At 40.4% G+C, this 24014-nt stretch overlaps 2 protein-coding genes across 4 annotated transcripts; both read left to right on the top strand.

The window, feature by feature from the left end:
• Positions 1-307: 307 nt before the first annotated feature.
• Positions 308-9203, top strand: blmh (bleomycin hydrolase). The gene is made up of 12 exons (XM_085916043.1): positions 308-459; positions 1242-1439; positions 2014-2123; positions 2243-2384; positions 2539-2627; positions 2721-2813; positions 4664-4819; positions 4891-5049; positions 5122-5189; positions 6047-6164; positions 6411-6477; positions 8442-9203. The coding sequence occupies exons 1-12, from the start codon at positions 450-452 to the stop codon at positions 8588-8590; spliced, it is 1359 nt and encodes a 452-aa protein (XP_085772169.1). The 5' UTR covers positions 308-449; the 3' UTR covers positions 8591-9203.
• A 317-nt stretch (positions 9204-9520) lies between these two features.
• On the top strand, positions 9521-20634 carry slc6a4a (solute carrier family 6 member 4a). Of its 3 annotated transcripts, none has more exons than XM_085916041.1 (14): positions 9521-10708; positions 13378-14044; positions 15044-15178; positions 15523-15745; positions 15976-16114; positions 16397-16531; positions 16620-16723; positions 16810-16937; positions 17016-17128; positions 17263-17394; positions 17686-17785; positions 17871-17971; positions 18487-18654; positions 19253-20634. In XM_085916041.1, exons 2-14 carry the CDS (start codon positions 13381-13383, stop codon positions 19325-19327), a joined length of 2217 nt encoding a protein of 738 aa, XP_085772167.1. In that variant the 5' UTR covers positions 9521-10708; positions 13378-13380; the 3' UTR covers positions 19328-20634. The 3 variants fall into 3 exon arrangements, with proteins under 3 accessions (XP_085772167.1, XP_085772166.1, XP_085772165.1); XM_085916040.1 differs by having other exon boundaries at positions 9521-12277; XM_085916039.1 differs by having other exon boundaries at positions 9521-14044.
• Positions 20635-24014: the final 3380 nt, after the last annotated feature.

Below are 24014 nucleotides of genomic sequence, written 5' to 3'. Positions count from 1 at the left end.
CCATTTTGGCACAACATTGGGTGAATGGCATTGGGTGGGGGGGTATCCAATACTTTTGGGAAACTTATCTGGTCATTTCATTTTCTTGCTGTGAAAGAGGCATGTGGAATTTATCCATATTGATAACAATATGCCTGGGGCAATATTCATCTGTGAGTTTTGCAACATAACCATTTTAGACTACTATGCTGAGAACGGTCATTAACTAGAGTAGACAGAATTTTGTTAGAGAATGAGTGTAATAAACGGCGTATCGGGATGGGGCGGTTACAATTTCACAAAGTTCCACTTTAAACTCCGCCCAGCTCAACGTCCAAGACTTGACACGGGATTGAAACGAGCGCACCCTCATTGACATTGACGGAGTCTGACGTCAACTAAGAACCGGTGATTTTTGTTTTGTTTATATTTCATCACGATAAACAACACTCTTCAAGCTCCAAGAAAATATGGAACCTGGTAGGTTTGCTGCTGCTTTTTCACATTTAAATGCCCATGTTATTTTTTTTTAAGCCTGACTATGCATGTCAGCTTGATCATGACAATTGAGGAAGCTAATCGGCTAAGTTAGCATTCTCAAGCTAGCATGTCTACCAAGCACGATGGCTTTGTCTTTAAGTTCACAGCTTTGTATTTGGAAGATGAACAAAGCATTTAAAAAACCATCACGCTTTAAATAGACGCACTCGTTTCATAAAAAAAAACTATTGAAAGTAGCTCAGATTGTTACTAGTGGACTTGTGCATGTGCTAACGAAACTGTCAATCTATGCATGTGAAAGGAACACAATAATTTCAGGTTTCGTGAATATGCACAGCAGACGTGCCCAACCTTGATCTTGCGTGAGATTACACGTCAGTCATCTTTTGTTGTTGCTGATTTAACGACAGTAACCAAATTAAGATTTTTCATTAATTAGTCATGCAATGTAAGAACTTTGCGACCTTTACGGAGCTTCAACTAGGATCTGGCGTCATCTGGATTGTTTTTCTTTTTTAAATTTTATTGCTGTGCATGAGCCTAGTTTTCAGCCCACGCGGATGCTTGCCGAGATTTATGTTAATAGTGTTTTTATTATTTTATTTATATTATCCTTGCCCATATCAATGATCCCTACCATGTTCAATTTCTTAATGCAACGTATATTTATGCAACCCATCCCCTTTTCATTGTCCAATTAAGTGTTCTCTCCTTTTTCAGTATATGCTCATGGGCTTTGTCTTCCATTCTTGCTATTCCAGGTCTCAGTCAAGAGAAGATTGCCGGCTTTCTCAAGCGCCTGCAGGCAGAGCCCCGTTACCTGTTAGCCCAGAATGTGTCAACCTGCATCGACCCACTGGAAGTTTGCCTCCACCGGCAGACCGTCCAGGATACGGTACACATCTTTCAGCATGCTATCCCCACAGAGGGCAAGCCTGTCACTAACCAAAAAAGCTCAGGTAGTTATTCCATTCTATTTCTTATCTGTTTTGTTTGTTTTATTCACTGGGAACTTGCGGTCATCCTTTCCAGGTCAAACCTGTGTTAAAGCTTTCATAACTGGGAATAAAATGTTTGTGGTAGCATTGCAACATTCTTTATTACCATGAGTGTGAGAGAAAAATTAATCACTATCATAAAACCTCATCTCATTAAATTTTATGCTCCCCCTTAACTTTGTTGGTGCTTATCATATAACAATATGGCGCAGTGGAATTGCTGAAGCTGCTTTGCACGTTTTAATATGTTTAACAATAAAGATGGTAAAAGTAGTAATAATGTTTCCGGTTGTGTTATAGCAATGGTTGCATACTCGCCCATAAACTAAACGCATTATGGACATTGCAGTTTCCTTTAATGATTGATTTCTTCATAATGTCGACCTAACCATACTAAACTAAATGGGCACCCTAAAGATGTGGATCCCACTTTTGTCAGTATGCCACTATGATATTGCAATTTCCATCATATTATTGGACTTGTGTTTGAGTCCTCCCCAAACTGACATGCCTCTTTATTTATTTTCTTCATCAGGAAGATGTTGGATTTTTTCATGTCTCAATGTCATGCGTCTTCCCTTCATGAAGAAGTTTAACATAGAGGAATTTGAATTTAGTCAATCCTACCTCTTCTTCTGGGACAAGGTGAGATTTTGAGGTGCATGCATTTTCCTTTTCTCCACACTATGAGAGGATAATACACCACTGGGGTAAACTAACTTACTTTTTTATATTATGACTAACTTTTTGTGTTTTCTCGACAGATTGAGCGGTGTTATTTCTTCCTCCACGCCTTTGTGGAGACGGCACAGAGGAAGGAGCTAATGGATGGGCGCCTGCTCCAGTTCCTTCTCTCCAATCCAGCCAACGATGGAGGGCAGTGGGATATGTTGGTCAATCTCATTGGTTAGTTGGAGTCCGCATAGTCAAATCGAGAAATCAATCAAACATTCAATATTTTTTTAACAACCTGCATAATGATTATCTCATTCCTTATCTTGCCTATAATTGTCACTGTACTAAAATGGATAAACATTGTATCCTATTGTCTTTTCTCCAGAAAAGTATGGTGTGATACCAAAGAAATGCTTCCCAGAGGCACATAGCTCAGAGGCCTCTCGCAGAATGAATGGCATTCTCAATCATAAGGTGTGCATGTATTCCATTTAAGACACACAACAATTGCTGACATTGGAAGCGCTGACTTTTTTTAATTTTTTTATCTCCGATTGTGTCTTGCAGCTTCGAGAATACTGCTTCAAACTGAGGAGCATGGTAGACAGTGAAGCAACTGAATCGGAAATCTCCGACGCCATTCACACCATGATAGAGGAGGTATGTACGATTTCTGTTTTCATAGCTGCATCCTTGTGTGTAACATTTGTTTTCGAATACAATTTAAGAAGGTTGAGGTTACAGTCGAGAGAATAGTTGCAGGAGTCTATCAAATACAAAGTGAATGACAGAGAAATGACACTTGACAAACATAATAGTAAGCATCATTAAGCCCATGGCAGAGGTTACACTGCACCTTTTTTTTTTTTATAGTGCAACTTTTGTTCCAGAGTATGAATAGAGCACTTTTATTTCATCGCTTGTGCGTCCCTGAGTCTTTTTCTTTTATGAAGCATATTGCATTTGAGTCCCACCACAGCAATGATTCTTGTTAACCAGAAGAGGGTGCTATTAAATAATAGTTTACTGAGAGTAATGTCTTCAGGAGCTACAAATAAGTCTTACAAATGCCTTCATTCAAACAATAATTACCCTGATCAAAAGTTTTTTTTTTTAACTTTTTTTTTTTATTAGAGATGCAGCGAATCTTTGTTTTTTTTCTCTAGCACATCAGGTTTTAAAAATAAAACAATAGTGCAGAAACAATACGAGAATATGTAATATAATAATATTATGTACTCATGTTCATAAATTAGGCAGGGATTTATTTTCCCCTGGAAAAGTCAAACTGAGCAATCAAAATATCTCCAAAACTCAATGTGGTGGAAAAAAGTCAAACTGATTTGTCAATCAGCCTCCAATTCATCCTCTGTCTTCTTGCCTACATTACAATCGTTAGCCTCCGATTGAGACACGTTCCCAACACACGGCGTCGTGTTTGTCCACTTCTTGAGACGGCAAACGTTGCGGACACGGTGTTGCGTGTCTGCTGAGGTGGGCCCGATGGTCGGCAGTGTTTGTTTGCCCACCTGGAAGTGGTTTGTTTTTGGGAAACATTGCCAGCTGCAATGGAGAATTTGCTCATGTTAAAAGAATGAGTTGGCTAAAATGGGTGTCGTACAAGGACATTTGATAAGTATAAAAAAAAAAGTTCAAATCTGTACGATGCACATTTTGCCATTTGTAGTCTGTAGTTTTTGTTTCACAGCTCCCTAATTTTAAATTAATTGAGTGAATCTAATCTAAGACACTATTGTTTTTTTTGTCTCATCATGCGGATGTTATTCAAGGATCGTTTGTTTGGTTTGAAAACATTCTCCTACGCAAGTGTGTGGGAGGGGGCGGAGTCAATCGCATCAGTGGGCTTGATGTTTTGCAGTATCAAAGTGCCCTCGTCATTCCGACTTTGGGAAGTATTGAGGTGACCCGTCTGACGGAGTGGTAGTAGCTGTCCCCATCATGTCTTCCTTACATTTTTGGGATCCTTTATGTTGTATTTCCAACTCTCATCACACCAAATGTGCCATATTTTTCTGTCTGCATAGCTTCTCATTGTCCAGTCCCTTCTTATCATTCAGGATACCAGTTGTATGTATTCAGTCCTGGGGGAAGAGAAAAAAAAAACAGGACAGGAGAGGTGTAGAGGGGAAATTCTTGAGAGCTTCAGCAGAGGTTAGAAGGGAAATCACAGGAAATCATTCTTTTGGACAGCAGGAAGATGCATATGAAGAAAGGTTGCAGGGTACAAAAAGGGAAATGAGAGAAATGGCTGTAGGGAGGGAAGTGGTGTGGAAAGAAAAAGGAGCTGAACAGGGTGAGATGAGTAGCAGTGATGGTCGATGAGTATTGTACGGCATTTGGAGGGTCACGACCCCAGGTCAGTCAGCTTTTTGTTTGCTTAAAATATAGGTCAAGGGGTTTTGGAAACATCCCGCTACTGAAGTAATTGAACTCGCCGACATGCGTCACACAATGCTAAACGATGGCCTTATTGTGTTTTTGCCGTGAAGGTGTTCCGGGTGACGAGCGTTTGTCTCGGCAGCCCGCCCGAGACCATCTGTTGGGAGTACCGGGACAAGGATAAGAATTTCCATCGCGTGGGACCCCTCACCCCTCAAGAGTTTTACAGGGTGCACGTCAAACCTCTCTACAACATGCAGGACAAAGTATGTGCGTATGAGTCATCTTTGGTGCTGTTCACAAGTTTCTAAAATGACCATTTTTTTGTTGATGTCAGATCTGCCTCGTGAATGACCCTCGACCCCACAACCCTTACGGGAAGCTGTACAGTGTGGAGTTCCTAGGCAATATGGTCGAAGGTAGCCAGACACTCTATAACAATCAGCCCATCCAGCTTCTCAAAAAGGCGGCTGCAGATTCCATAAAAGAGGGAGAAGTAAGTTTTAATCGGCTATAAAGTGGACATCTGTTGTCTTATTTTAAACGTGTTGACGTGTTTCTATTTTAGGCCGTGTGGTTCGGCTGTGACGTGGACAAACATTTCCACGGCAAGCTGGGCATTAACGACATGAACGTGTGAGTTTTCTGCTCATCCTGTTTCTGTTTTAGCGCTACGTACTTTTTCCTGGGCGAAGGTGCAGATGAGCTAAAAATACTGAAGCGAATCACGAAATTGTTTTTGATGTCAAGATCAACGGTCGTGTAAGATAATCCAATAGAAGCGTAAACCAGCCCAACTCAATTTGACAAAGTTGCATGGCTGTGGTATTTGTACTAGCTCACTATAGCATGACAAGACCAGACCTCTTTTTTTTTTTTTCTTCTTCCACGAGGCATCTGTCTTATCACAGCAGAATAATTCTCACGCCTGCCCTTCAGGTGCACCGCCATTTGTCTGAGTTACTGGCGCCATGCTAAAATCTAACCACCGACCGAGCCGGCTTTGCGCTACATTTCTGGCGCAGATCAACTTTCATTCCTGTGGCAGTTCATAACAATTTGCATGAAATGGAAAAAAAAAAAAGTCCTCAGAATTTGTGTGTTCCATCCCTATGGCGGCAGCATAGGCCAAATTCAAGACAGTCAGGCAGTCATATATTTGCCTATGAATAACACAGGATGGTTGCAAAGCACTACTTTTGTCCAAATAAAGCTCCTCATCTCACTTCAACATGGTTTCTTGGCAACACGATCCCACAAAAATGGCAGCAAAGCACTACTTTTATTTGTTGGGCCCAATATAAAACAAATTATTTAACAAATTATGCAGGATAGACAGAAATATGCAAATATTTATGAGTTTACTGTATTTACTTTTTTTTTTTCTTTATCAATTATGATTACACAGGGAAATGGCACGGTTAGACAAGTCGCAGCAAATATTTTGTTTTGAGCATCTTGGAACATAATTTTGAAAATGTGCGCACCTGCAGCTTCAACCACGAGCTGGTGTTTGGAATTTCAGTCAAGAACCTCACTAAGGCAGAGCGGCTGCTATGCGGAGACTCTCTCATGACCCACGCCATGATCCTCACCGCTGTCACCGACAAGGTAGGCACACACAAACACATCGGTGAGGGTGTCCATTTTGGACGCGGTCCATCATGGATACAACTGGGGGTTGCCAAAAGGAGCTTGTGTGATTGATTGCATCCAACTTTTCTCTTTGTGAATTGTCTTTAGTGATTTATGGTGCTGTCAGTCTCCCCTTTAAGTGGCACCAGCTTTCAGAACTCTCACATGTTCCCTGCTCTTTGCGCTCGTCGTTTCATTGTCTTCTCTTTCTGATTCTCTCAGGATGGAAAAGAGGGTTATGAAAAGTGGAGAGTGGAGAATTCCTGGGGAGATGACCGTGGGAACAAAGGTAACCAAGTGTGTGAGGTTGTTGTTATTGTTGTTTTTAAAAATAAATTGATCATTTTTACACACACACACACACACACACACACACACACACACACACACACACACACACACACACACACACACACACACATTTCTAGTGCAGTCTTGACTGCTTCAACTACGATTTAAGACTTACCCACAAATGACAATAAAACAGTAATAGGTTTCAAATGTAATGCATGTTAACTGCTTAGCCCATTTCAACTAGTTTGCTCACCAAAATAAGTCACCTCACCACTAAATACTTGATTGCATCTGGAATTATTAAAAAAAAAAGAAAATGGGTGACAGAATTTTTGGGGCATTTCAGTGTTCGAGCCGAGTATTCAAGCAAATATAGTTTCATATTTTGTTGCTGAAATTCATCATGTTTCTCTTAATAGACATTTACTTAGTGCGCAAGGGCTGGGGGCTAATTTTCAACACACATTCCTGACTGCTTGTTATTGACAAATTATAGGGACTGCACATGTTGTGTGACTTTTTTCATGCGCACTCTACAATTGTTGTTTCCGACTGTAAATCCTTAATTAAATCAAGCTTCATATTCAGGCTCCTAACAAAAGGCAGCATGCAACTCGATCACATGTCAATAAGCTTTTATTCAATGCAACCCCCCCCCCAATGCTTCTTCATACCTCCGCAGCAGACTTTACTGTCGAGCTGTTGTTATTCCTTCATCCGTTCATCCCTGCGGTTTATCTTCTTGCAAAGCCGTCATGGTCTTTGTAACTCGGCTGGGCATTCCACTGCAAATTTGTTCACGCATCATCAGGCAACACACACATACAGTACACAGCGAGAGGGGGGGGGGAGACTCGTATTGTTATTAAATCCACAAACCAGAGGCTGTTTGTGTGAACATGAACATTCGTAAACACCAGCAGATGAGGAAAGACAAGTGCTTCAGCCTTTTGGCAGCCATATTCACTACTCATTCCTACTCAAGCTAAGAGGGAAACTGATGTTTCCAGTATGAACATGAATGAAAAAGACATAAGATGGATGGATCGGGACTGGCCTCATTGTACAGGTAGAATTCATCGAGGGGGGGTTATAAAAAGCAAAGGCACGTACCGGTAGATAAGAGTTAATTTTGGAAGGGAGTCTCAGGGTAAATAGGAAGTTAAGGCTGTGGCGTATGTTTATGAGCTTGACATCTTCCCTGAGGCCTTTTAATAATCTCTTCTCGAAGGAGAAGTTTAACTTTGTGTCCCCCCCCCGATATTAAAGCGCTCACATCTGCATTTGCTTATACGTTTGCATAGTTTGGAGCAAAGTTTGGCAATTGTTATGTTTTCATAATTTTCAATTTGATGGGATGTTGGCTCCAGATGGGCTATGGTCCTGATACCTGATCCTTTCACCATCAAGGACCAAACATAGATCAAAATATGAATTATATTCTCAGCATCTTCAGCAGCTTCTGCTCCTCGGGAAAGTTGTCAATGTGCTTTCTCAGTTTATATATCTTACGTTCATTCCTTATACTCTATGTTCCTTGAAACACTTGTAAGCAAGATGGCTGCCACAACCTTTTCCTCAAAACAAATAATGACGGCCAGCATTATGCCACCCAACACGCGTGTTCCCATCCGTCTACATCAGTAGCAGGCGAGGCAACGTGCCAAGTACGATTTGCGTACTTGGACGAACACTCGGACAAAATACACACACACATACCACCGTGATATATTGTTTAGGCCCTTGTAGTCTGATGTCCACCGTGTGTGGGATTCTCAGCTCCGAGAATGACAGGAAAGTTCAAACGAGATAACAAATACGGTCTGGTTGCTCAGACCAAAACATCTTCAGGCTCTCACATCACTTCATGTTGGGATTCCTAAACTTGTAAAGTGGATAGAGGCCCAAGTGATCATCCATCAGGTATCCTAATTTGATGTTGTTTCTGTGTCCCCGCAGGTTACCTCATTATGACCGATGATTGGTTCTCAGAGTATGTGTACGAGGTGGTAGTAGACAAAAAATTCCTCTCTCCTGATGTCCTGGAGGTCATGAATCAAGAACCTGTTATACTTGCAGCCTGGGACCCAATGGGTTCTCTGGCCTAAGTGTGGACAGTGGACGGCCATGTTTTTAACCTCAACCTTTCTTTTTTTAAAACTCCACCCTCTTGATCCTTTGCTCTTACCTCTAATGAATTGTCCATGAAAAGTCTACACACCCCTGTTAAATTGCCATGTTTTTAGTTCACATAAAAAAAAAAAAAAGATAATTCTTGTCAAAAAAAAAAAATTTGCCATTTCTTTTTGAGGGCCAAGTAAAAATTAGAACAGCCATATGGTTGCATAACTGTGCACACCCTTTTCCACTATCCCCAATATGGTACATGTTGGTAGCAACATCATGCTGAGGTGACACGTTTCTTTAGGAAGATTAAGGAAATGTGCTGGAGCCTATCCCAGTTGTCTTTGGGCGACAGGTGGGTTATACCCTGAACTGGTCGCCAGCCAATCGCAGGGCACAGAGAGACAAACAAACATTCACACAAATTTCAGTGACTAGCTATGCAACAGTGAACTCGGTAATGTTATCCACTGTCTTTTTTTTTAAACCAATAATAAGCCAAATTTGATACCTTTTAAATTCTTTTTAACCATTCTCCTCACTGATATAAATGAACAAGAGCTGTCACTAGAAAAATGTCAGAAAAGTCTGTCAAGAGCATAAAAAAAAAATATGGATGAAAAGGTTTTTAACATGATTTCTCTTATAGATCATAAAAAAATGGGATTCAAACTGGGCTGTGTAAACTTTTTAAATCTTCTATATATTCCACATGTTTCTTTAAAAACATGCCACTGTTCTAGATAAGAATAAATCTCAATTTTTAACACTGCTTGTGTCACGTCACATTAATAAGGCCTTATTTGAAGTGTCGAAATGTCATCGAAGACTTCACTAGATTCAGTCAGAAGCGTGATATCTACTAAATTATATTTAGGCCTCCGCCACAATTTGCGTAATCTTTCTTCACAGCTGCACCATGCCAATAACCGCAAGGCCAAAATAACTCCACAAATAAGTGCATGCCATTTGTTTACATTCGTTATCTTCTATGCATTCCCAAATGTTTGCTTTTCTAAGAAACTTCAAAAGCAGGAAACAAATTTCTCTCCAAACACATGGTTTGCGCTATATATAGCGTGCCACAGTGAAAAAACAGTGCCTGACCTCTCAACTCCCACTCACCTTCTCATTAACTCTGCAAATACATTATTGTAAAGAAATTGAAAATAAATAAACAAATGCAGTGCTGGGAAGTAACAGTACAAATACTTTTCTATGTTACTTAAGTAGATTTTTAGGTAGCTGTACAGTACTTAATTATTCTTTCTCTTAATATGTAATATAATTATATCTTATAATGTTTTATAATCTTATAATAAATGAATAATCTAAATGGGTTCAGAGGAGTGGTTGGGATCCCACTGTGGTTCAGACCAGAGAAAGGAATTTTGTATTTGGTTCTGGATCAGCCCTCTCCGGGGCGCTGTTTTGTGTTCAGGCCCATCACTCCGACATTTCACTCTACTTCCCTTAGTATGTGTTCAATACAACAGAGTTTGAATTATGTCAGAGAGGCGTAATGAAAAGGATTTAAGTGGGAATTGGAGAGATAAAAATCCAATGTCGAACAGTACACGAGTAATTCTTCACATTTTGTCTTCTTGCACTATTTCATTTGTTCCCTTTCCTCTCCTGTTGTGTGTGTGTGTGTGTGTGTGTGTATGTATGTGTGTGTAATGAGGATTAACCTAGTGCCTCAGCTGATGCTGACTGGAATGACATTCAACACATTTGCAAAAGCTGGATTTGAAAGAGAAGGAGAGACCGGTAAGTAAACACACTTTCATTTAATTTCAACATCTAGGCTGCCTCGACTTTCCACACTTTAGTAGACACGCCACACCATTTTTCAACCCGGCCGAGTATCCTGATTATACTCCTGTACTTGGCATGGTGCCTTTTGGCCCAAGTCTCTTGCAGGGTGTCTGTAAATGGGTTAGTTAGTTAGGCCAAGAGACAGACAACCTGTGACTTGCTTGTAATGACCTGTAAGCTGTTGCTGGCCAGCAAACACTTTAGAATGTGCGCAATGACGTGCGATGGGGTTCAGACTGGACATGTGATGACCTCTTGGTTTACATCCTACTCAACACACCAAGGTAAGAACACACAGAGCACTTTTATTTTTTTATTTTTTAAACGATCACTTTAATCCATGCAGAATAGGCTATCACAATGTATTTATAATTTTCATTTATTTTCAGCTCCCATGTGCTTTTTAAAGTCAAAGTCTCCCGAATGTTTGTTTTAATAAGTATGTTTTCGACTGATTCGTTCCACCATTATTTTTTTTTTCCCTTCATCGAAACTGTATCCAGTTTTTAATCGGGTCATGCCTTGGCCACAGACATATCAGACTCCCCCATGTTACTCCCTCTGAACTTTTTCCTTTGGGCGTTGTACTCTTCACCGAAGCAGCCTTTGTGTTCTCTGTCAGCATACTTGCAAAAAGATTACATAGAGAAGAAAATAAAAGTTGAGTATGCAGGAAAACCGCTGAGAGTTGCCAGACTCTGATAAGCGTAGCATTTGTACATGCCAATGGCAGACTAACGGGTGTTGTTCTGCATTACTTTTTTTTTTTTTTAAAGCTTCCCACAGATTGGAAATCATTCGGTTCAAACCCGTGGAATGAAAAACATGCAGTTAAAACTGTCTTCATTTAGGGAGGGGGCGGGGCTTAGCTTCTTACACATGTTCATATGATGAAGCATATGTTGAGGGCAAAAGCGTGCGCGCTGCAATTTGTGTTTTTGTGGAAATGTGCAAGACACTTAAAATAACTTATCTGCATTTTTACCAGAATACACTTGCGTGCCAAGGTTAGTTGGAAAAAAAATGTTCATTTACCAGAATGGGAGAAAAAACATGCACCATAAGTTCCTGGAGAGTGTACAAATTTCAAATGGCAGATTCCTCAGTTTAATTTAGGATTAAATAAAAAAATTTTAGCTTGAAACAAAAAAAAAATAGCATTGACCGACCAATGGATTTTTTAAAAGCCTTAAAATATTTTCATTTAAAATAATTGTATTTTTATTCTACAAGTATCGTCAGACTAAAAATTGTAGAAATAATTCACCTCTCTCCTCCCATGGCCATATCAGTCCCCAGACCTCAACCCAATTGAAAAACCTGTTAAATGAGCTAAACAGAAGAGAGGACCATGCTCACCGGGTGATTTTGAGGGAATGTGGACGGCAGTATATTTTATATTCTTATCTTCTTTATGGTGGCGGGTGAACAAAGAAAATAAAATGTACATTTAAGGAAAAAAAAATAAGATAAGGGAATCAACCACCTGTTAGTGTTTGTCTATCTGTACTAATAACAGGGTGAGTAAAATTGATCCACAATCCACTTCATATTGTATCATCACTGGATTTTTCATGAGAATAGCTCCCAGCATGCCCAACCTTTAGCCAGTATCAATTGTTCATGCGTATGCATCATTGCTGCTGTGTGTCCGTGTGTATGTGTGTGCGCGAGTTAGTGAGGGAGTGGGAGGAACAGAGGAGTAACGAGAGAGGTTCGAGAGCTCAATGGGCAGTTAAATATGTCTGTCCCCGTGTACTAGTCTATGCTGTTTTCCCCTTGGCAAGGATTTTCCCAATTGTTTTTATTTGCTGCTGCTGCTGCTGCTGACTTTTCTCAAACTCACTCAACAGGTAATGTTGATGTGCTTTGGATAGAAAACTTTCACCTCTGCAGGAATTGATTTCATTAATATTTAACTTTTGAAGTCACATTGTTGCTTTGACTTATTTTAGAGCTTTTGATTGACAAAAGTCTTTGTACATAAAGTTAGACTGTATTTTATGATGGATTTGGGAGTAACTTGAGCAAGCTAGATAGGGCAAAGAATATTCCTGTTTTCTTGAAATGTTTTATTTTGGTCAAAGGTTTTTGTGTATTTAGCTGAAATTAGGTCATGATCGAGATAATGGTTTTCAACTGCTTTCACCTGACCGTTCAGAGTCAAAAAATGTTGCAAAATGAGTTTGACTCATTGAAATAAGTTAGCTTTAATCAACTCAGTTGAATATATCACTCAATATGAATATTCCTATGTAAAAAAGAAAATTGATTATCATATTTACTATTATAAACTCAATTTCGATTTCAGCAACAACTTATAATTTTGTAATTGGCTACACATTTACAATAATGCACATGAATCTGAGTTCAATTAAATGGAAGAATACTTTTTTAAAATGACTATTTGAAATATTGTGCGAGGGAATCTGTATCAGTTTTGGTCATTGCTGCTTTGAGTTGAAATTTGCGTTTATTTCCTCCTCGCCTTGTCTTTTTCGTTATTTTCTGTTTGTTTTTCTCACGCAGAGCAAACATAATTGTTGAACAAATTATGGTGATGACTTATTTGTCTTAGTTACTTTTTAGACTAACTCACCATCGATTAGCGGTTATAAAACCATGCGTGGATGTTTCAGGTAGTTTTTCTTGTTCTCTCCTGACTGTTTTTAGTCAGATAAAAATCAAAAGTTATGCAACTCTGATTCATTCCACATGAAATTGGATACGAAAGGAAATTAAGTGAATCAAGGTGGCTTTTCTCAATTGCTCACCGTACTTCATGTATTTTATCTACCGTACGGCTCTTTTTCAAATCCAAAACTAGTGTATAAAAGTTCAAAGTTGAACCTAGAGTGCACTGGTGTTTCAATGATTCATTTTTATTGATGTTCTTGCGTCAATAGTTGATGTTTTGTTTTTTTTCCCCTGCTTTTCATCTCCTTGATAACAGTTGATGGAGAAGAGTCAAAATTCTCTTGTCTGCAATCCCTCCTTCTTGGTGACAAACCCATCACAGTCTACAGTCCCTTCTGTTCACCATATTGGTTCCCCTAATGGGCACCATATCGGGCACCAAGACCATCTTGCGTTCACCGACCCCTTCCCAGCCATAACTACCTCACCAAAACACAACTACCAGCGTGAGCCAATGGAGACAAAAGATCTGATGATGACCAGCATGTTGACAAAGGACGAGCGGGAGAGCGAGGCCGAGCGAGGAAAGGAGAGCCGGGAGGTGAAGGCAGAAGAGGAAGGCACGCAGGATGAAAACTGTCGACTGATGCTGGCCGACGGTCTTGCGGAGAGAGGACCCAAGAGTCCGACTCCTGGTCAACAGGTGTCCAACGGCTTCACTACGTCCAGCCCTCAGAGCGCCAAAGAGGGAGCGGGCCTTTCCGCAGCTTACTCCGCAGGTTCGACCTCAGGGCCCGCAGGCGGCTCCGGATCCGCCGCGCCGCTGGGAGGTCTCAGGACTCTGGTGGTCCAACAAACCAGCTTGGACCGGCCGAGGGAAACTTGGAGCAAGAAGATGGACTTCTTGCTCTCTGTGATTGGCTATGCGGTGGACCTGGGAAATGTGTGGCGTTTCCCGTACATCTGCTACCAAAATGGAGGAGGTGAGGCCTTAGATGAGTGGGAAGGGTGTCTGTATGAAAAAAGGGTGAAAATATTTATTTTATATATATATATTTATTTTATTATATATTCATGCAAATCAAAAATTAAAATTAGTTAATCTGCATTGAAAAACACCGTCTTCATTATGGACTCCTAAAAGTACTTGACAACATTGCTAACAACTCCTTTTGTGTTTCCGTAATACTTAATACATCAGTAAGTAGCACGTAATAATCTAAAATAGATATATCGATAAATTTCAAAGAAAAAATATCAAAACACTCTATGGATTAAAATGGCAAATTTGTTATTTACACGCGTTCATGAATTAAAAAATATTTTAGTTGTTGAATGTTATGCTTGATTAACTCGGCTTAAATTGTTGTAATGGAATCGCAATTTATTTTTAAGTACCTCATTGTTGGTCGTGAGCCCGCATTAAGGCGCAATTCATAACGTTGGATGGAACAAATAGGTTGAATAAATGTTTTAAGAACTATATTTACACAATCCAGATAGTAAAATTAAGCAATAACGCCTGTGTGTGTCAAAAGACAACACAGCCTCCCTTCTCACTTTTATTGAATCTGTAATAATAAATCCTATGCAATTTCCTGTGTTGCTTCCAAGTGTGTTTATGTGTGAGATGGGCTCAAGGAGACACTTGATAGGGGCGACCATATTAATTGTGAGGGGTTTTGTTTTATTGGAATGGCCTCGGTCCCCTTCTGGCTTAATAACTTGTTGCTCAGGCAGGCGCTCAATCAACTCTTATCTTTGACAAAAAGAAAATATGCGCGAACACAAATCACAAAACACGTTGATGATCAGATAGGAGGCAAAAGGGAGATGTGATATCAGTAGTTGTAAAAAAAAAATAATAATAATAATAATAAATTCTTATGTTGCCTTTTCATCCATCTATATGTATTTTGGATGAGATTGCTAATCAATCGCATTTTTTTTTTTAACCCCTGTCTTCCGTGTCCTCACCTCAGGTGCCTTTTTACTTCCCTACCTGTTAATGGCGGTGTTTGGAGGCGTGCCGCTCTTCTACATGGAGCTGGCTCTCGGCCAGTTTCACCGCAATGGTTGCATCTCCATCTGGAAACATATCTGCCCCATCTTCAAAGGTAGGAGCAGATGGAGAAAATTAGTTGAGCAATTGCTTGAATTTAGGAGGAGGGGGGAGGAGAGATTCAGTTCACCTGCCGAGTCCGGCAACTCTGACTCCCCTCTTGAACATTTCCAGAGATGTTCTGACTGTGTTATGGAAATTGTCACATTTCCACGGCAAATGCCAGGTGTTTGGAAATTGGTTTGTATGTTAATTTGCCGAGACTGGGAAATGTCAGCCACTCGAGCATGGGTTTGAAAATTGATCTGTGCAGAATGAGTATAATCCTTTGGAAATGGCGGCGTATTGCAGATGTGTAGGCCAGAACTTGAGTGTTCCCATCTGGTTCCCTTCGCCCAGGTATCGGCTTTGCTATCTGCGTCATAGCCCTCTACATTGCCTTCTATTACAACACCATCATGGCGTGGGCCTTGTACTACCTGTTGTCGTCGTTCCAGTCCACCCTCCCTTGGACCACCTGCACCAATAGCTGGAACACGGGCAACTGTCACAGCTACATGTCCACCGACAGTAACATTTCGTGGTCCAACTTGTCCACCTCCCCCGCCGAGGAGTTCTATACGTAAGTGCATGTAAGTGGGATGTGGAGGCATGTAGAGGGGAGGATGGTTCTGGATTGTCAAATTTAAAAATATGTTTATGTGTAGTCAGATTTTCCTTTGAGATATTTGATCTATTATGGATTCAATGCACTGTGCCTTAATCACATTCCATTTTTCTTTTGTGAGCATCTTGTAGTTTTTTTTTTTTTTCCCCTCACCTTTCTCCCCACCCTTGGCTTTTTTTCTCCAGTCGACACGTTTTGCAGGTGCACCTCTCTTCGGGTCTGCACCAGCTCGGTTCGGTCAGCTGGCAGTTAGCCCTTTGTTTGCTCTTCATCTTCACCATCGTCTACTTCAGCATCTGGAAGGGAGTCAAAACATCTGGAAAGGTAACGTGACCTTTTTACCAGTTTGGGTAATTGGACTTTAGGATGAATGGATGGTTGTAGTGGGGAGAATGAAGAGAATCATATATCATTCATCATTGCTGTTGGTTAGAGAAGAATCTTCTGCGGTTCACCAGTGAGACCACAAACCAGACCTGAAAATCTTTTTTTAGCAGCTTCACTTGATTCAATTTCCCCTGAATGAAAACGGCAATGTGATGACATCACAGTCATCGGCGTACACGTAAACATCGAAACAGGAAGTTGATTTATTCCCTCTTTTAGGTGGTCTGGGTGACAGCAACTTTTCCTTATGTGGTGCTCCTGGTGCTCCTCGTCCGTGGGGCCACTCTACCTGGGGCCTGGAGGGGTGTGGTCTTTTATCTCAAACCTGATTGGGAGAAACTGCTCAGTACTACCGTAAGCAAAATATTGTGGGGGTTGGGTATTGCAGAAAGTCCTTTGATTGAAATGTTTCGTTTCTACCACCTACAATATTTTGTTCAAGGTGTGGATCGATGCCGCAGCTCAGATCTTCTTCTCACTGGGTCCGGGCTTTGGGGTTCTCCTTGCTTATGCCAGCTACAACCCGTTTCACAACAACTGCTACAAGTGAGTCGACAAGCTAAAATTCTGAATAACATTTTACAGATTTGACTCACAAGTCACGCTACGCATCGTTTCTGCTCCCATTTCAGGGATGCTTTGATCACCAGCTCGGTGAACTGCCTCACCAGCTTTCTGTCTGGCTTTGTGATTTTTACTGTACTGGGCTACATGGCTGAGATGAGGCAGCAGGATGTTGATGCTGTTGCTAAGGATGCCGGTAAGAAACTATGCGAACAATTTTTCCCGAAATTGATGACATTTTAACAGCCATTGTGTCTTTCGTTTTTTTCTCTAGGACCCAGTCTGCTTTTTATCATTTATGCCGAAGCCATTGCAAACATGCCAGCTGCAACCTTCTTTGCCATAATCTTCTTCCTCATGATCATTATGTTGGGTCTGGATAGCACAGTAAGTTGTTGACTCAGTGTTCTGTGTGATGAATTTATCAGTCAGCTATTGCTCCGCCTCTAAATGGAAATTTCAATTGTAATGTTATGGAAATAAGCGGTCAGTTCATTTATCCGCTCGTTCCCCTTTTCCAGTTTGCCGGTTTGGAGGGTGTGGTCACCGCCATGCTCGACGAGTTCCCCAATGTCCTGGTTAAGAGACGAGAGCGTTTTGTCTTTGGTCTCGTTTGCGTCTGCTACCTCGGGGCGCTCTCCACCCTCACATACGTAAGTCGGCGTGTTTCACAATTTCCGAACTATTTTTATCACTTCTAAGTATATACTCAATATGTGTGTGTTGCTGCTTCATTTAGCTAATGTCATTAGCTGTAGTTTACAATTACATGATGGAAATCAGATTAAAGTAGTAATTCCTTTATCTCCGGCCCGCAATTAAGGTAAGGGGGTAATTAACGGCTAGGCTCTACACATGCAACATGGTAACACAATCATGCCTGGGCAAGGCTTGTGATAAGAAATGGGAATTTTCTGACACTCTTGTTTTTCTATTTGAATCAGGGAGGAGCTTTTGTGGTGAAGTTGTTTGAGGAGTATGCCACGGGCCCTGCCGTCATCACTGTGGTGCTGCTTGAAGTCGTCGCAGTTTCCTGGTTCTATGGTTAGTTTGGACCTTATTGGATCAAGGAATAGAATTTGAATAGTATTTCATCTGAAATATTAATGAGAATATGTGTGTATTTCAGGCACCACCCGATTCTGCAACGACATCCAGCTCATGCTCGGGTTCTACCCGGGATGCTTCTGGAGGATCTGCTGGGTCGCCATCTGCCCCATCTTTCTTCTGGTGAGACACTTGCATATCATCTGTCGCTCATTTTTATTTATTTCCTCCAGTTCTTCCTTGCTCTATGCTTTACTTGCTGAGATCAGCCCAACTGCGAATACCTCAAGACTTGGCATGTTCGATACCAATTTTTCCCGGTACCGATACATATAGGACTTTTGATATATCCAAAAACAATGACATTTTAAAGAAAGACATATATATCTGAAAACAGCAATATCGTGAAAATTGCTTAAAATTAATGAGAATTTTCAATCCTAATTTCTAGTTACTGATCATAAAATGGCCACAAGAGAATGGCCACCATCATGAGTACAGATGGCACCAATACCGGTACCTGGTTTCTGTACTCGCCTATCGCTACTCAGATCCCAAGGGCAGCTAAAATAGCTCCCCAGATACTTTGGAATATCTCCTTGTACTCACATTATCTTTCATCTCCACACCGCAAGAAATTCCAATCACATATCGGTGTATATCGATTTTTTATGCATTCCATTTGTTTCTATTGACAGTTCATTATCATCAGCTTCTTGGCCTTCCCGCCTGAGGTCAAGTTGTTTGACTACCAGTATCCACCTTGGACCACGGCTCTTGGCTACAGTATTGGGGTGTCCTCATTAATCTGTGTGCCTGCTTACATGGTCTACCACTTAATCAATGCCAAGGGCACATTCAAACAGGTATGCTTTTCTCAATTACAAAGAATAAATAAACCAATTCCCCCCCGCCTTCCTCTGCACATGACTGCAAGTTAGCATCAAAGGAAAAAGCACAGGCTAGAGATTAGCTGGGAGGAAAACACTGCACAATGCAAGTAGCCTATCACCTGAGTGAAAAGTGTGAAGTGCTTTCATTCAGGCCCATTGAATGCTCGCTCACACACACCTGCTGTAGTGTAATGATGAGAACCACAACAAAACTTTCCTCTCAACATCCTTATTGTAACATTGTGATAAGATGTAGTAAGGCCATATTGTCCAGTATTGACACAACTGCTAAAGCTGTCAGCATGCTGCAATGTAAACATACATAACAAACACGTGTAAGCATGGTTAGAGTTTGTGTACTAGAAGGGTTATTGCTGACTAAATACTCTGTATAATTTCTTAATTTAAATACATTTGGAATGCTAAAGAACCGGTTGATATGTCACACTACTTACTGTATGTGGCTGGGAATAGTGATGACATCAGAGCAATCTGATTACTTATCAGGCGAGTGATGTGTATGTTTGGCAATGATATATTTTTTCTGCATTCATCATCATCATCTTTGCAGCGTTTATCAAAGAGCATCACTCCAGAGCCCAGCAATGACCAACACAGAGGCTTCATTGTCACCAATGCAGTCTGATCTGACCCTCCAGTTCTAATTCAAGTTACTTAGAGGGCCCTCTTCTGGATCCCTTGTATCATTACAAAACTTGGAGGCTACCTTTCACCACATTTGCCTCTTTTTTTTTTTTCCTGACATCTCTTGCACCCTATGTCTTTGTGAAGCTGAAATCTGGCCGTGTTGTTGGATGTCATGTAGGTAAAGACAGATGACATCAATCTTCTTTTGGAATTCAGGTTGGCTCAATTTGTGAGCACGGTGTCTTTCCGTTTCTCTAATGTGCATCACCGCCTGTTTCATCGGGTAAAACCCTATTTTGTATTGTAATTATTTGAATTCATCTAAGTTATATAGCTTGTATTTAAATTGCACTTTAGTCATCATTTCAATTCGACGTTACCCACATGATTACATTTGTATCATTTAAGATACAGTACTGGTAAGTTATGCATTATTATATGTAGCAAAATTCAGGTATTCTCTCTCTCTCTCTCTCTCTCTCTTACATCAGTGAAGCCAAATATATATTTGTTCTGCTCTTATTTCATGCAATGTGACAGTATTGTTATTCCATCTATATTGGACCATAAAGACAGAGTTGCTAAGAGTTCTCTACACTGTGAAGCAGTGTGTGCTGCGTGTGCGTGCGTGCGTTGGTATGTGTGTGTGATGGATAGAAAGACTGTTACAATGGCCCCCCAAGTGAAAGTTACCTTCCATAAGTGCAAACTTAAAATGTGCATTCTATCAAGTGTCCGCCTTCTGTCACTAATTTTCCTCATGCTTACTCAATCACCTTCTGAGCTTGTCGTAATAGAAACCAAATCTGGACTTCAAGTTCAACATCTAAAAGTCAACTTATCTCCTTCCTTACTACCCAAAAGAACAATGGAGAGAAATCTAATATGGTAAGTACTGTACAACCAGGTGTATTTCCTTGTCAGTGGTGTAATCTATCCTGTGAATACATGAATGTGTGTGTTTAGTTTGTTAGTTGGTTTGGATTTGAGTGTTGCGTCTGTGGGTAGGTAGGGATGGTCAGCCTTATGTGTGCATGCCGTGATGTACGCGTATAATGTACTCGAGATGTGTGTGTGCGTGTGTGTGTGTGTGTGTGCGAGAGAGAGTGAGAACATATGTATATACGATATCGGTCTCTTGTTGTTGTCAACTGCCAAATTATCTAATGAAGGGTGTAACTCTCTCTAGTTCCTCTCAAGCTTATAAATCTATGTACTATGTCTACAAAAGACTGTATTGACAACCCTCACCTGTATAGAATTAAGCGATGGAAATATATGAGAAACATCAAATAATAAAGATATATGGAGAGAAATAAAAGTGCCTTGTGTCGTTTTTATTTTTGGGATGAGCACTGGATTTTAATAAAAGCACTGGTGATCACACATTTTACAAGTTAATGCTCACTTTTGCTGGACTGACAGAGCTATATGTTAAGCAATTTATTTTTTCGTTTTTAGGGAAGAATTGCACAGCAATCCACGAGAGCCATATATATACATTTGAGTGACAGAAGTATGAGAGCACTATGATGCAAAATGAGAACCACAACAAATATTGTGGAACAGGCACATAAACAAATATTTGAAAAATATGTAAATCATCTAGTCCTGTCCAGTGGAAATCTGAAACATACATCCAGTATATGGTTGATAACATTCAAAATGATCACCAACCATGTGCTGGTGAAGCTCTGAAATATTCTCCATTTTTAAGTATAAGATAATTTCACCGGATATATTTTATAATACAATGATATTCAATGCAAATAATGATCAAAAATACTCTTTACATGATACTCAGTTTTGATTAACCTTGTCAAAGAGGTAATAATTTGACAATATGTTGATAATGGGTGCTGCTGGCAAAATATAACATAAGATGTTTTTGTTCATGTTTAACTAGAGTTAAAAAGAAAAAAGTCCTGAGTGGGATCCAGTGTAGTTAGTTCTACAGCACTGAAGATTACTACACAAGTTTTTATTATTATTATTATTATTATCCATTTTCTGTACGGCTGTCCCCACGAGGGTTGCAGGCATTATTATTATTATTATTATTATTATTATTATTATTACTATTACTATTTACAGCAGTCTTTGGCTACTGTATATCCAGACTTCAATATGAGGAAAGGGTTTATGTTAAACTGGAGAAGAATTTTCATTCAACGTAGTACCTACAGTATGTGCTTCAAGGCATCAATAGTTGCACAACGTAAAGGCCATTCGGGATTTTTCCTTTTGATAGCTGAATAATCCTCCAAACTGAAAAACAGAACAAACGTGCATAAGTATGTTGACTTTGGGTGTTGCTGTGCACATCCAAATTTTGTGTGTTATGTGTGCGACTTTTTTAGACCGAGTTCACTCTTTGATTGTGTGCACATATAAATGCACAGGCTTGTGTGTGCTCCTGCTATATGTGTGGCCTTTATTGTGGCAATTTCCTCTGAGCTCCCTTCCACTGACTGACGGACACATCCTGTGTTCTCGGGCCCGGCTAATCGCTGCAGATCTATATTAAACAGTGGAGCGGAGCCAGTGTATCCCTCCTCCTCAGCTTCAGCTGTCATCTCAGCATCTCCCTAGCAGCCTGCCTCACTATCGGGTGTCCATCAAGACCACCGGTTCATTTTATCTTCCCCTATCATCATCCATTTCTTCCTTAATACTGGGGGAACGTATGCTCACCTCATTTTGACTGGTTTGGCTTTGGCCTCCTGCAGTGAGACAACCCGAATGGCTCGTTTTGACAGACTTTTTCCACAGAACAGGCTTTGGCATATCTTTGAACTCATTCTGACCGACTCCGCTCAGTTCCAATCTGAAAGGTGACTTTTTAGGGTGGAGCTACAAAATCCTGGCATTTACCTCTCTAACTTGCTCCGTCTGTCCTCTCGGGCGCTCTCCATTTCTTTCCACAACCGAGGCACTCTGCTGATGCTCTGATAGCGTCGCTGTCTCTGAAGAACAGGAAATGAAAATCTTTTTTTCTCTACCTCCAATCAGTTGCTCCAGTCCTTTATCATACAGAAACACTGAATCCCCGCGGCGTTGGTCTTTCACTTCTCTAATGAACTCATTTTGCAAGAAAGGAGAATACCATCTTATCTTTTCACAGGAGGCTTTCTGCAACACACAAACACACACACACACCTGGCTTCTTCATTGTTCTTAAAATACATACAAACAGAAGCAATGGCTCAAGGTTTCATCCTTATCCTCATTAGAGGGGAAAAGGTAAAAATAAAAAAATAAACATATATAAACCAGTAATGTTTTAAATGAACAGAACAGTGCAGAAAAGTGTTTTCGTTTTGAAATACAACAAGAAACATCAACAGCACCACCACCACACACAAAAAGTCTTGCTTGTTGAACAACTCATTTTATTTTCAATGTTCCCCTTCAAATGTGATGCAAATTGATTAGAGCCATTTCAGGATCAAACTGTCGCTATCATAAAAGCTGTATTAATCCAACTAACATGATTAAGTGAAACTACTAAAAGTTAAAAAGAAATTGGCCATAACCAATGAGATTTAGGCGATAATTCTAAGTTAGTGTATCTTATCATGCGTAGGAAAGCAAAGAATGCCTTGCTGTCCTAATTGCTCATAACCGCTAATACACACACTCCCAATTTTAAATGAGCTAATTAAGGCACAGCACGCATGCCACCAAACAATCATATCACAAAAAATATGAATAGTTTCACAATAAGCTCATATCAGTTAGCTCACAAACTGAGGCAAATTTTTAATTGGAGCCCACTAATTCAAATATTTAGCAAAAATGGGCATCAAATTGAACATCAGACCTCACCAGCAGTAATATACATTTCAAATCACCTTTGGTTTCTAGACAAGCAATGATTAGAATGCGGGCTTGCGTCTCCCCCTGTTGGTACAAAAAAACATGCTGTTGAATTCCAAGCAACCTGTTTTGACCAACACTAACCACTGGGGAGGACTGAAGCTCCATGGAGAGACCACATCCGAGATCAGGGTGTGACTCTGACAACACTGCTTTCATTTTGTTGTCTAATACCCTAAATCTGGTGTAATCTCTAATGCAGAGCGGATCTTTAATTGGAAGAGGATTGTCTTTCGTCTATCGCTTCCGTGCTGACGCTACAAAAGTCCCAAAGTAGAATTAACCTCTGCTCTAATCTGAGTCTTTGCTTTTTATTCCAATTGTGGCTTCCAGTGTGCAACCCCCACCCCAGTCCATCGTCACTTTCGTTTAACCGCTCATTTGTCTTCAGAGTCGTAATGTGGCTCTCACATGGTTTGCATACTGAGTGATCCGGCATGAAGAAGGCCAAAGATGGCCTCTATGCTTGAGTACTCACATTCATTATAAAGGTGCATGCGGAAAGGAGGAATATCCTCAATCATTCTGACATTGCTCTTTTCACAAGAACATCCGTATCGATCTCTCATTTCGAATTAAAGCATCCATTCCCATTTCATTCATCTACAATGGAGTTCATGTGACCATATGTTTTAAGATGTCCCATAGCTGCATTTTTTTTTAAATTATTATTGCAGGATAGATATCGAGGAAGTGGGGGAAGGGTGTGGCTTTGAGAGGAAGCAGTTAAGGGCTCAGGGTGAGGAGGTGCTGGCAATGACCCAGATAATGCAGTTCCTTCATATTGAATCTCATCTTATTTTTTG

The sequence above is a fragment of the Syngnathus leptorhynchus genome, chromosome 7 (genome assembly GCF_054491065.1).
Source record: "Syngnathus leptorhynchus isolate UIUO chromosome 7, UIUO_Slep, whole genome shotgun sequence".
In the NCBI taxonomy this organism is placed as follows: domain Eukaryota; kingdom Metazoa; phylum Chordata; class Actinopteri; order Syngnathiformes; family Syngnathidae; genus Syngnathus; species Syngnathus leptorhynchus.
The sequence above is the reverse complement of the archived record's forward strand: the minus strand, read 5'-3'. Positions and strand labels throughout refer to the sequence as shown.